The following is a 12,353-nucleotide window of genomic DNA, read 5'->3' as shown; positions in this document are numbered from 1 at the left end:
AGCTCTTTTTCTACGAAATGACCCCTGCTTATGCCCATTACGTTTATTGAAATGTCTTTGATATTGACTGTACTGACTCACATTGTGTAATCTGCTTTGAGTCTCAGTAAGAAAAGCAGACTATAAATAATGTAAATAAATAAATTTGTAATATGGGAGCTCTCCAGGACCCACTTGGAGGTTGGCAAACCTAGTTCTTCAGACCCAAAGGCAATGCCTCCTGGGTTCTGGAGCACCTCCTGCTTTAATTGGGCTAAGGAAAGTTGGAATTGGCGTTTCCCTTTGGGGAAGAAAGAAGTGGGAATTATCTGACCTGATGTATTGAAGGCCTTGGACCAAAGAATGCGAGTGTTCTTTAATGGCCGCGGGTGTTTCCTAAATGGGGAACTTGTCTTTGAACGAATTGCCTCTCAGCACTGTCTAGTGAGTCCATCCATAGCGAGATTCGAACTGGAAACTTGGCCTACAGTAGCAGCTATAAGAGCATGCCTTACGCGGTGGGGAGGGGACCTCTAGTGGTTTTGTCTGTTGCTAGGAGTGTGACCTTCCTAGAGTATTCCCACGTGCTTTATCTCACCTTATGAATTTTTTTAGGGTTGCAGTCCTGTGCACACTTACCTAGGCACGTAAGACTTATTGAACTCAGGCGGAGAAAAAATGCAAAAAAAAACCCCCAACTGGGCATGCTAAAACTTCAAAGGAAAAACGGGCGACACAAAATTCAGTTTCACAACTTCTGTCCAATTCTAAACGGCTAAGTCCCGCCTCTTGGGAGGACTCAGCAATTAACAGCTCACGGAACAAACCCACGAAGGACGCAGTCCTCCAGTGTCCCGGCACGCTCGATCCGGAAGCTTTGCGATAGGCGCGTGCGCGTTGGGCAGACATGGCGGAATTGGAGATTGGGCAGCACTGTAGGGTAGAGCACTGTCGGCAGCTGGGTAAGACACAAAATAGTAGAGTCCAGTAGCACCTTCAGCTTTATTGTAGCATAAGCTTTCGAGAACCACAGCTCTCTTCATCAGATGCATGATGAAGAGAAATGTGGTTCTCCAAAGCTTAATGCTACAATAAAGTTGGTTAGTCTTAAAGGTGCTACTGGACTCTTTGCTATTTTGCCACTACAGACAAAACACGGCTAACTCCTCTGGGTAAGACACGTATGCGAAAGGAGGGGGGCGGTTGAAAAACAGCTGTTCAATAGCAAGTTGTGGCGGTTGAGGGAAGGAGCTGTGTCTGGCCAAGCTGTAGCGGCGTAGGACGCGGTATCGTAGAGTTTTGGGAACAGAGCGGCGTTCCATTGGACGCCATTGCCCCGCATGTAGAGGGCTTTCGAACAGGAACCGGAAGGTGGTGCGTGTTTCCTTTAAGGCCTTGTAAAGACTCTCCAGCTGATTCCTAAATGGGAGGAGTTTCTATGCAATTAAGGGGCGAGGCTAGCAGGGAAGTGGGCGCGGATTTTGCCTGCCACCCGTCGCTTAGCAGCAGCTCCCCTAATCTGTCCTGGTCTCCGTTGTAACGGTAGGCGGGTCTCCTGGGGCTAACGCTAAAAGGAGAGAAAAATTCTATTTTATAAATTCTTCTGTTTAATAATATTTTATAATTTCCTTCAAATGTTATAATAACTTATATCGCTCAAACCAGGAAAACTGTAGTGTTTCAGACTAGGACTGGGGAGATCCAGGTTCAAATCTCCATTCACCTACTATCACCTCCCTCACAGGATTGTTGTGAGGATCTACCACCTTGATATGCTTGCAGGAAGAGCAGCCTTAGCCTGGGGTTGATGGGAACTCTTTCTGATGCATGGCACAACCGAGCCCTTAATATAAGGAGGCAAATGTACTCAGAAGCTCTCTTGCATTTTTTTATGTTGCATTATCAGGAGGTTTGAGAGTTGAGAACCAGTTTCTGACACTCACATACTTGCACTGAAACAGTCCAGGAAAGCTTGGGCTGGCATAAACAATTGTTAGTCCCTAAAGTACCATAAAACTTCTACTTGTTTCTGTCGCAACAGGCTAACATAGCTAACCTGGCAACTTGATGTACCTGCTGCCAAGTTGCACTATCACACTAAAGGGAGCTAATTCTTACAAGTTATATAACAAAGATAAGTCTGTATGCTGCACTTTTTACAGTATATTTCTTTGGGCTGAACAATCCACAAGGCAGCCCCCTATGTTCATGGCCAGAACGCCCAACTGCCAGGGAACTCAAAAGAAATCTAATCTGGAGCAATAGTCTACCTTTCTATTAGCTGTTCATACATACATTGTTCCACATGCTCTTAGCTGTCAAATCTCTCCTGTTTTCCTGTGCTATGTATTTGCAAAAGTTGGCAGGGAGAAACCAACTCATAACAATAATCAGTGCTGGATGTTGATGTTAAATCCGTTTGATGGATTGCTATTGCTATTGTGGGAGTTTAGTTTTAACGATGCTTGCTGTTTATAAAGGTTGACTTTGACAAATGTAGATGCTTTTGTGTTGCCATTTCTGCAATATTAAATCTCACTTATTAAGTGCAGAACTTGTGCTTATAGACTGGAACATTTGCTCAAGGAAAGTACAGTTTCCTTCCTCTCCCTTTCTACTATGCTATAGGCTTTGAAATCCTGCTTGTAGGGGGACATTCTGGAACAGCATGTGAGGGAAGCTGAGGGTAGACTTCTCTGAGTGGAGAAGTGGAAGAAATCTTGCAAGAGTAATAAGGCACAGTATTCAGTATTAGAGATGAATGTACAGGGCCATTATTGTTTGTGTTACAATTAGAGTATTTTCCCATACATATATACAACCATTCCTATAGCTCAAGGCAGCTTACAGAATCAGATTTAAAACAAACAGAACACAATAACCCCTCCCTGCTCCTATAACAATAATTATTCTCAGCCCACCTATGCAAACTGAGACCTTCCGCCTGATCTTCTGCATGTGTCCTTGGAAGTTTCACTGTATCAGCAAATGTGCATATGGCACTGCTCAAAAGTCATCAAAGTGTGTAAGAACCACACTTCCTTTGGGAATGGGGAGAGAGGACTCCTATGAGAACTAGCTAATTGCTGAAAGTTTAAGTTTTTCTTTTAAGTAATGCTACCGAAGAAATGTGCTTACAAAGATCAAAGAATCATTTGGCAAATTACACCAGTAAGTGTAGCTCAGCTTGGTTGTCTTGCTTCATTGTTTGTAGAATTAGTAAATAAGACCTCACTGAAAGTATGAGGGCTACAGTCCAACACACTTAAGCATGACCCCATTGAATCATGGCCTAAAACTGCTCCATGTGAAGAACAACACCTCGGCTGGTGAGAACTGATCATAATGGAGATCAGTTTCTACCTAGGCTTTGTAAGTGTGATTTGACTTCTTGAAATGTTACGCTATGAACATTTTAAAATTACCATCTTTTTCATTTCAGATTTTCTACCTTTTGTGTGTGATGGCTGTTCCCAAGTTTTCTGGTATGAAGCAATTAAATAATATTTATGAACTGTGGTCAGTTTTCTTGGAGCTTAATAATAATATAGCTTAAAACATTGCCATTGACAAGATGGCAGATAAAAGGTGGCCAAGGAAGTAGTGGAGAGATAAAGCTTCTAAATCAGTAGTGAAAGCATTGAGAGAGGGAACGGAAAAAAGGGAATTCTGTTGAGCAAAAACATTTGTGGCAAAGAAGCCTTGGTTTTTGCTGGGGGAGGGGGTCACACTATTTAGCACCACTTAGTTGAAAAAGTGCCAGGTGTCTCCCAATCATTTCAGTGTAGCATAGTGGTTAGACCAGCAATCCCCTAACATCATGGGCACCATAGTGCCCATCAGTGTGTTTCACACTACCCATTTCTCCTCTCCCAAAGCAAAGAGCCAGTTGTAGCTTTCTTCTACTTGATTGGAGTAAAAAGTACTTCTGAAGACCCAGGAGGCATTGCCTTAGGTCTACTGGGAGCACCCATTGGGAACAGCTGCCTCATCACAGGAGAGTGCCTAGTTTAGCACCTCCCAACATTTTATGATTGTCTCCTCTGAGGCAATCGTTTTATGACTGGTATTGCCTCCCATGATAATCATTGTGTGGTTGATACCACTTTTTTTTAATATACGAAATGTTACCAAAGGCTTAACAAATTTGGTGATCCTCGGTCAGAGTGTTGCACTAGGATCTAGGAGACCTAGGTTAAAATCCCCATTCTTCAGTGAAGCTGAGGTTGGCTTTGGATCAGCCCCATATCATAGGACTATTGTGAGTTCAAAACGGGTAAAGGAGTCACTACTGTAAACTTCTTGGATGGTGAGCAGGATAAAAATACTCTGGATAGATATGTTCTAATGTTCTTTCATGTTACACGATACTTTAATTGTTATGTAACTCTTAAGTCTTCAGCATAGAAGCCGGTCTGCCCATGGTTGCTCTGAGGTAAGGGGGTCATTCTTAATTGTAGCACATATAATTTCTATGGCTTATAGAAGTTCTTCCTGTTACGTCATTTAGGGTAACTTTTTAAGTAATACTTTGCAAGTCTTGCTTGAAAACATTCCAACTTACCTCTTTGTGAGAGGTCTTACATGTAAACCAGCCCCTCCCCGCAATCTGGCCAGACTGAGTGTTAACAGAGCTGTTTAGGGAAGCAGTCTGTAGTTATTTCTGTCATCATAGTGGCCAAAATCAATGTTCCCATTGATGGTGGAATTGTGCAACCAGTTACCTTGTGAGCATCTAGTTCACATTTAGCTTTCTTCTTGCAGTCTTGTACCCAGGGAGAATAGTGTGCATTTTAAAAGCAGGGTTGCACGTGTGAGATATGTCTTGAAATATCAAAAGATGGCAGTTTGCTGTTAGTTTACTGTTCATTCGTAGTAGAAAAATGGATTTAAGTGTCCCACTCTGGTTTCTATTGCTTTATTTATCTTTAACCTCAAACTGTTTGTCTTAAGGTTTCTGGTTTTACAAATATTCTTTACTTTGCCTCCACATTACTACTCTGCCTTAGACTATAAACATGCATTATGGTTCTGATATTCATAAGTGATATTAATTGCTTGTTTTTCTTTTCTGACTTACACATTTCAATTTTGGAAATTTTACCATTTGTGAATGTATTACTTTACCCATCTCTTTTCTTGACACTTTGGCAACCGTGTGTTTATGAAAACATGAGTCGTGGATGGGAAGTACTCTGGGGGGCATTTTTTATTCCAAATGGGCGATAAATTTGGTGGGTGTTTCATCGAAGAAAATGCTAGGATTGAGCCATCATTTCAGAAACTGTAGATTGCAGTAGAATTGCAATACATATTTATAAATAAATCATTACTGTACAGCATATTCTTATATAGCATTTTTAAAATTGGTTTAGGTAAATCTGAAAAATGAAGACGTGAAACCAGATCATCACAAATCTTTCTTGTGCATGTACAAAGGTTGTGATGGTAAAGAACTTGTACCAGTGTGGTGCTCATTTTGTGAAAAGCAGTTTTGTTTAAGGTGAGCAAAAGAATGAATCTGACTCCTATCCTTGGAGTAACCTGTCAGTTGACCATTAAATGTTTCCTTAACTATTATTACTCACAGGCACCGTCATCAGTCAGACCATGAATGTGAGAAACTGGAAATCCCTAAACCTCACATGGCTGTAACCAAACAACTTGTTAAAAATATTGTAGGCAAGTATAATAGAGTTTTTATTTTCTGCAGACTACAGTTTTGGGCTAGTTAGTCGAACAGAATATTAATACAAGGGTTTTAATTTGAAATATGAAAGCATTGACATTATTTGTACAAACCCTAACCTTTAAATTATTAGTTTGCCTAACAGCCTCCCTTCTGCAAGCAGAGGCACAAGACACATCACGTGCTGCTTGTTTTGATGGTGTCTTGAAAAGGAGGCTGTATCTCTAACTTCCATTTCCTCACAACCACTCTCAGTGCCATATCATATCATATGCACGTTTGTCTGCTAGTGGGCTTGTGTTAAAATTCTGCATTTTTATTTATTTATTTAATTTGTACCCCACCTTTCCCCACCACCGTGAGGACCAAAAGTGGCTTACATTTTCCCCTTCTCACGACAGCCATGTGAAATAGATTAGGCTGAAAGGGTGTAACTAGCCCAAGCTTACACAGTGAGCTTCCATAGCAGAGTGGGGATTCAAACCTGGGTCTCCCAAATTCTAGACCAACACTCTAGCCACTATACCACACTGGCTCTGTGTACTTGATGTACTTTTGAGTCTCTTCCTACTAGTTTGTATAAAGGAAAAGCCTATGCAGGAACAGGTCATCCCATGAATTGTACTTTCTCAGTGACAAAATGTTACCATTTTAATGCTAGGAAAATCAATTTAGAGACTTCTGTATCTCATATAACAATTAAGTAGCAATTGAGCATTTATAGTACAATGAACCCATTGACTGGGAAAGTCCCTTAGGAACAAGCTGATTCTTCTCATGTTTCTGGGCTGTCTCAGAAATCTATTTTACGTTTGCTGCTGTTCAATCTTTCTTGAGTATATAGAATAACAACAGGCACACAGTTGTTAGGGGTCAAATAAAGGGTTCCATTCTATGCATGCAAGCTAATGGAGGCTGCATGTTCTCCCAGTCTGCTATTTACTAAGCACTTTGAAAAGTTACACTGATGTATTGTTTTGTATAGCAAAATAAGGTGGAAATGCAAAGTTTGAGTCCAGTGGCACTTTTATTTAAAGCTTAAATCTTTTTAGTCTTTAAAGTGCTACTAGACTGAAATCTTGCTCTTCTACTGCACATCAACATGGCAACCCACCTGAAATTATCTTCACAGAAGGTAGAAATATGTTAAAAATGGGTAAATGCAATATATCTTAGATTCCAAGAAAGAAACCACAGTGACGAAAAGGTGCAAAGGAGCAAAGAGCACTGAAACAGCAGCAAAAGTGGCCCTAATGAAACTAAAAATGCACGCATGCGGGGATAAGTCCTTGCCACTGGTAAGTTATGGTTGCTTAATTCCAACCACGTTTATGATTTTTCCCCCTGATATGTTTTAATTCAACAAAGGGGTGTGCATAGTTAGTGTGCATGGAATCACTCCCTTAATCATTATGGTAATTCATGCATTCTAATGCAGTCCTAATTCCCCTCATTACTATTGCTGATCAGTAGGAATTTTGCTTTCCATTAGCATTTTAAAAAGACATTTATATGTAGTTTTATTTCCATTTTGTAATTTAAATACAGCCTTCTGATATGAGCTCCATCTTTACTAATGAGCAACTTGATTCAGAATGGAGTTCCCCATCTGTGGCAAAATATGAGATTAACCTAGATTCCCCTAATAGGATTTCAAGATCCACTACAAGGACCTACTCGTTTGTTCTTTGTTTATCCCAGTTTAGTTGTTGAATGAGTCTTTTCCTTTCTTATCCTCTCTATGAGTGAAGTGCTTTGGCTTAGACTGAAATGCAGCATGCAAATTATTTCTTGTTCCTTCAGATCATTGTAGTTGTCTTGGATTTTTAGATTTGAGCCTAATTCTCAGCATCTTATAGATGAATGATCCTGGCAGGGATGTTGACAGGTCACTGAATGTCTTTAAGGTAGTATAAAGTCCAGTAGCACCTTTAAGACTAAGCAACTTTACTGTAGCATAAACTTTCGAGAACCACAGTTCTCTTCATCAGATGTATGGAGGGTATGAAGAAACTGGCTATATATACATAGGTGGTGAGGGGAGGGGGTGTAGATGCAAATCAGTTTGCTTCTGATAATGAGATAATATCAGAAGCATCTACTCCCGCCTCCCCTCACCACCTACATATATCTACCTGGTTTCTTCATACCCTCCATGCATCTGATGAAGAGAACTGTGGTTCTCTAAAGCTTATGCTTAGTCTTAAAGGTGCTACTGTTTACTATTTTGCTACTACAGACTAACACGGCTAACTCCTCTGGATTTAAGGTAGTATGTGAACTACCTTCTGCCTTCCTTCAAAACTTAGGAAAAGGGATGTATTTTCAAATATAAAATTGCTTTTTGAGACACTTTGCTGGAAAGTTGTTTTGGTCCATCTTGCAGCGTTCCTGTTTCTTCGGGTGTTTTAAGGAGCTGATTTGTTCCAATAGCAGAGACATTTCCCATGCATTTTGCATCAGGGGAACATTTCTTCCACCAGAGGGAAGCGCCTTTGCTAGCTGCATCAAGCCCAGAGTTGCTGTGGAAAAGACAAAGTATCTAAATAGGAGGAAGGAAGGGGAAACATTAAGGAAATAGCTGACACAATACGCAAGAGAGAGCATTAAAGGAATATTGAAACCACATCTCTAGCTTTATAATATTTTCAAATACTTATTTAGTAACAAGGCCTCAGACTTTTCTATTTCAAAGGTGAACACCTGCAAGGTAAAGCTGTATCTGTGCAGAGAAAACAGTCATGAATAGAAAACCCTGGAATTGTGCGACAAATGTCTTTTGTCCTGGCCAGCTCCCGTATGTCTGTCTGTCTTACTGAGACTCAAGGCAGACTACACAGCTGGGATATTCAATAAACAATACAATAGGGTATACATTGCAGAAATTTGAAAAGAAGCATAAATTCAAATACAGGAGTATAATTTTGAATACAGGAATATAGAAATGAAACACTACTGAAAACAAATATAAGCATCTGAACATGACATATTAAAAGAACATGGAGGCTGCTGAATAGGAGCCATATCTGCATCAACAGATAGTACGCAGTAGTAGTCCACAGTCCCTGTCCCTTTACCACTGATACACTCCGATTTACATTGAGTCTTCTGTCATTCCTGTGTGACTAGAAACTCTTGTTTTTAATTCAACATGTTTGGCTTTTTCTGTTGTAGACCGAAAGAATCTATTTCCAAGTATTCTTACCTAAAGGAAACAAGGAGAAAAGCAAGCCCATGTTCTTTTGTAGTAAATGGAGCATTGGCAAAGTAATTGATTCGGCAGCTTCCTTGGCAAACCTTAAAAATGACAACAACAAAACCACAGCCAAGGTAACTTGACTGAAGTGTCTTCCTGTATCCCATATTCTTACCTGATTTATAATGAAGTAATGCCAAGATTTCTTTTTAAATTTTCAGAAATTAAGACTCTGCCACACAATATCTGGAGAAGCCTTACCTTTGGACCATACTCTAACATCGTGGATAAGCAACAAAGAATACCCACTCTACAATGGTGGAAATGTTATCTTGGAATATCTTGATAATGAAGCTCAGTTTTTAGAAGATGCAAATTCATATCTAGAATAATTGCAGTGAACTCTGGATATGTAATAATCAGCTTCAGTAAAAAACAAGGTCTGTTTAAAGCTGTAAGGGGAGGGGGTTCATTCACAGCAATCAGTTTTAGAAATAGATATATTAGAATGTAGCTTATTTATTTTATTTATTTATTTTTTCAATTTATATACCGCCCATCCCAGGGGCTCTGGGCGGTGAACAGTTAAAATCGATAAAAACAAAAACTAAAATCAATATACAAATAACAAAACAAATTAACAAGGTGCAGTGGGACAAGGGTCTAAATGCTTCTTGGCCCAAAGAAGCATCTCTTTAAAAAAGTATTGAGTCTGAGTTGATATCAGATGATCTGAAAATTCCACCTGTGAGCATTAATCTGTCCTCCCACATTATCACACACAAATCATCACAAATTCTGTATCGTATATACTAAACAGCCAAGCGGCCCTGATTTGTGGATACTTCAATCTGGAGATTGGAGCCATAAGCTGACAAGTAAGATCTTTGTAAACACCTGAAAAATGCTCCAGATTTGCAGAAAAATCTGAAATCTAAAAAAATACATTGAGGGGTTTTAAAGAGGAGCACCTGTAGCTTTAACCAGATCCCCTCGGTGGTTGTTGCTAGGCAACTGTAACAGCCTGTATTCCAGGCTGGGCTTCTGTCAGTAATAGGCAAGGAGGGAGCAGGCCCCTTTCCATGACTGCTTTGGCCTATGAGGGAAGAGTAATTGGGGCCAGGCCCAAAAGCAACCACTGGGCAACTTGATAACTCACGACTTGCATGACTCATCCAGGTCTGGATGTTTGCTACTGTTCAACAACAGGCACCCCAGAAAAACCAATGTAGTGTAGTGATTAGAGTTTCCAAGTAGGATGTCTGAGACCTAGGTTTGAACTGCCGCTCTGCTGTGGAAGCTCACTGGGTCACTTGGATCCAGTCATATACTTTCAGCTTAACCTACTTCTCTGGGCTGTGAGGATAATATGGCGCAAGGAGAATAATGTACGCTGCTTTGGGTCCCCATTGAGGAGAAACACAGTATGTAAATGAAGTAAATTAATAAATATAGATGAAGATGGCAGATAAAAGGTAAGTTGTGTAGTGGATTTGAAGGAGAGAAGGATGTAGGGAAAGGTGAGCATATGGAAGCCATCAGGAGGAAAGAAAGAAGAAATGGTGTGGGAAAGGGGATATAGTAGAGTTGCAAGCTGCCCCAGCAATCACTTGACACTGGGAGGCATCCTGGGCAAATGGGCGTACACACCTCTGTGCCCTGCCATGGTGTCATCACTTTGGAACTGATATCATCACGTGGGGGGCAGGAGTGCACACACACTTTGCACCAGGGCCAGATCCTTAAGAATCAGCCCAAAATATAATGTCATTCTGCAGTGGGATGTGGAGGTGCACGCATATGAGATACAAAGATAAATGCTGCACTCCTGCAACCCCACCCTCCCGATCTGGCAACCCTAGGATAAAGGGGAAAGTGAAATACCTCCCACAAGTCTTTACTGGATCCCTACCATACAACTGGACTATAGGGAAGAGGCTGCTGGGTGGGGGAGGAGGAAAGGTGAAGTCAGAAGGTTAGACTAAGGAGGGTGGGAAGGACACAAAGTCACAGGAAACAGGGGCAAGGCTATGGGGGGCAGGAAAGGGAAAGGGGAGCAGAAAATAAGATGCCCACCATCAAGCCTGAATCCTCCCTAGAGGCTAAAATGACAAAACTAAGGCTATCGTACTTTGGTCACATCAGGAGAAGACAAGATTCTCTGGAAAATAATGCTAGGAAAAGTGGAAGGCAGTAAGAAAAGAGGAAGACCTAAAACGAGATAGCTTGACTCAATAAAAGAAGCCACACCTTCCAGTTTGCAGGATCTGAGCAAGTCTGTTAATGATAGGACGTTTTGGAGATCTTTCATTCATAGGGTCGCCATGGGTTGGAGGCAACTTGATGGCACATAACACACACACCACCAGTCCTTGCAGGTTCCCCACTTGTACTTGTCTAAGCTATAGGGGGGAAAGTCCAATAGAGAATAGAAACATTACTGGGATTCCCATAGACTCTACAGAGATGCTTGGAGTTTAGAGAAACTTTCAGAATTGGAGAGATCATGAAATGTGTACATACAAGTTGGTTTGTGAAAGGTTTACACTTCCTTGCTACCAACATTTCTTTTAACATTTCTTAACACAGATACCTTGGTGATGAAAATATACCTGGAAGCTAAGAAGAGGTAATTAAACAAGGGAATACATGGTGATACAAAGACCCTATCTTCATTTCCTTATGTCTATGGCTCCTATAGTGCTCCCTAATCATCATGGACATCACACAGCCTCTGGAACATTTTACTATTTATCAGAAGATACAGTTTTAGAGGCAACATATGCAGTGCTTTCATCCTATCATCTTCCTTGAAAGCTAGTTGCTCTTCAGAGCTAGAAGGAAGAACGAAGGTTGTAAACATCATTCTTACATACAAAAGTGTATGAGCTACACAGTGAGATGTGTAGCCAAAGCCCGGCTAAAGATCCTGAGAGTGTAGTATGTGAAGTCTGTTACAACATGCAGCAGAGGCTTTTTGGCAGTGGTCCTGATTTTTATAGTACAGTTTTGAGAACTGCTGCAGCAGTCTTAATACTACAGCAGCACTTAAAATTGTTCATGTAATTAAAAGGAAAGGCATTCTAGTTCCATATCAAAACAGAAAGCTCAAAGTGGTGGTCCTCACCCACTATGGTTAAACTCTTTATTGGATCTTGTTTTAAACTAGACTGTTATTTATAGTATCTCCCTTCCCAAAAGACTTCAAAGCACCTGATGGTCAACTCTGATGTATGAAATCTTATGGGGGGATAAATTATGTACACCTTCAAGGTGCCACCAGACTCCTTCATTGTGTCTTATTTTGTGCCATTAACAGTTCAGCTGCAGCAGAGAGGGGAAAGAGAACTGTTGCATACACTAGTTGTTGTCACATTTTGAATATACTTTTCTGTTGCAGGTCAAACGTGGTGCTTTGTATTCTGTATAAATTTCTATGCGCTTTCTATTGTTGTTTCTATTTCCTTTTTCAAATAAAACTTTGTTTTA

The 12,353-nt window shown here is 40.6% G+C and overlaps 1 protein-coding gene across 2 annotated transcripts; it reads left to right on the top strand.

Annotated features, from left to right (window-relative positions):
* The first annotated feature begins 854 nt into the window (after positions 1-854).
* ZFAND1 (zinc finger AN1-type containing 1) lies at positions 855-12,353 on the top strand. Of its 2 annotated transcripts, XM_054985709.1 has the most exons (9): positions 855-941; positions 3,422-3,464; positions 4,375-4,414; positions 5,355-5,482; positions 5,570-5,661; positions 6,845-6,966; positions 8,843-8,998; positions 9,086-9,304; positions 11,454-12,353. In XM_054985709.1, the coding sequence occupies exons 1-8, from the start codon at positions 887-889 to the stop codon at positions 9,254-9,256; spliced, it is 807 nt and encodes a 268-aa protein (XP_054841684.1). In that variant the 5' UTR covers positions 855-886; the 3' UTR covers positions 9,257-9,304; positions 11,454-12,353. The 2 variants fall into 2 exon arrangements, with proteins under 2 accessions (XP_054841684.1, XP_054841685.1); XM_054985710.1 differs by lacking the exon at positions 11,454-12,353 and having other exon boundaries at positions 9,086-11,274.

The sequence above is a fragment of the Eublepharis macularius genome, chromosome 7 (genome assembly GCF_028583425.1).
Source record: "Eublepharis macularius isolate TG4126 chromosome 7, MPM_Emac_v1.0, whole genome shotgun sequence".
NCBI classification, from domain to species: Eukaryota; Metazoa; Chordata; class Lepidosauria; order Squamata; family Eublepharidae; genus Eublepharis; species Eublepharis macularius.
This window is presented reverse-complemented; position numbering and strand designations above follow the sequence as displayed.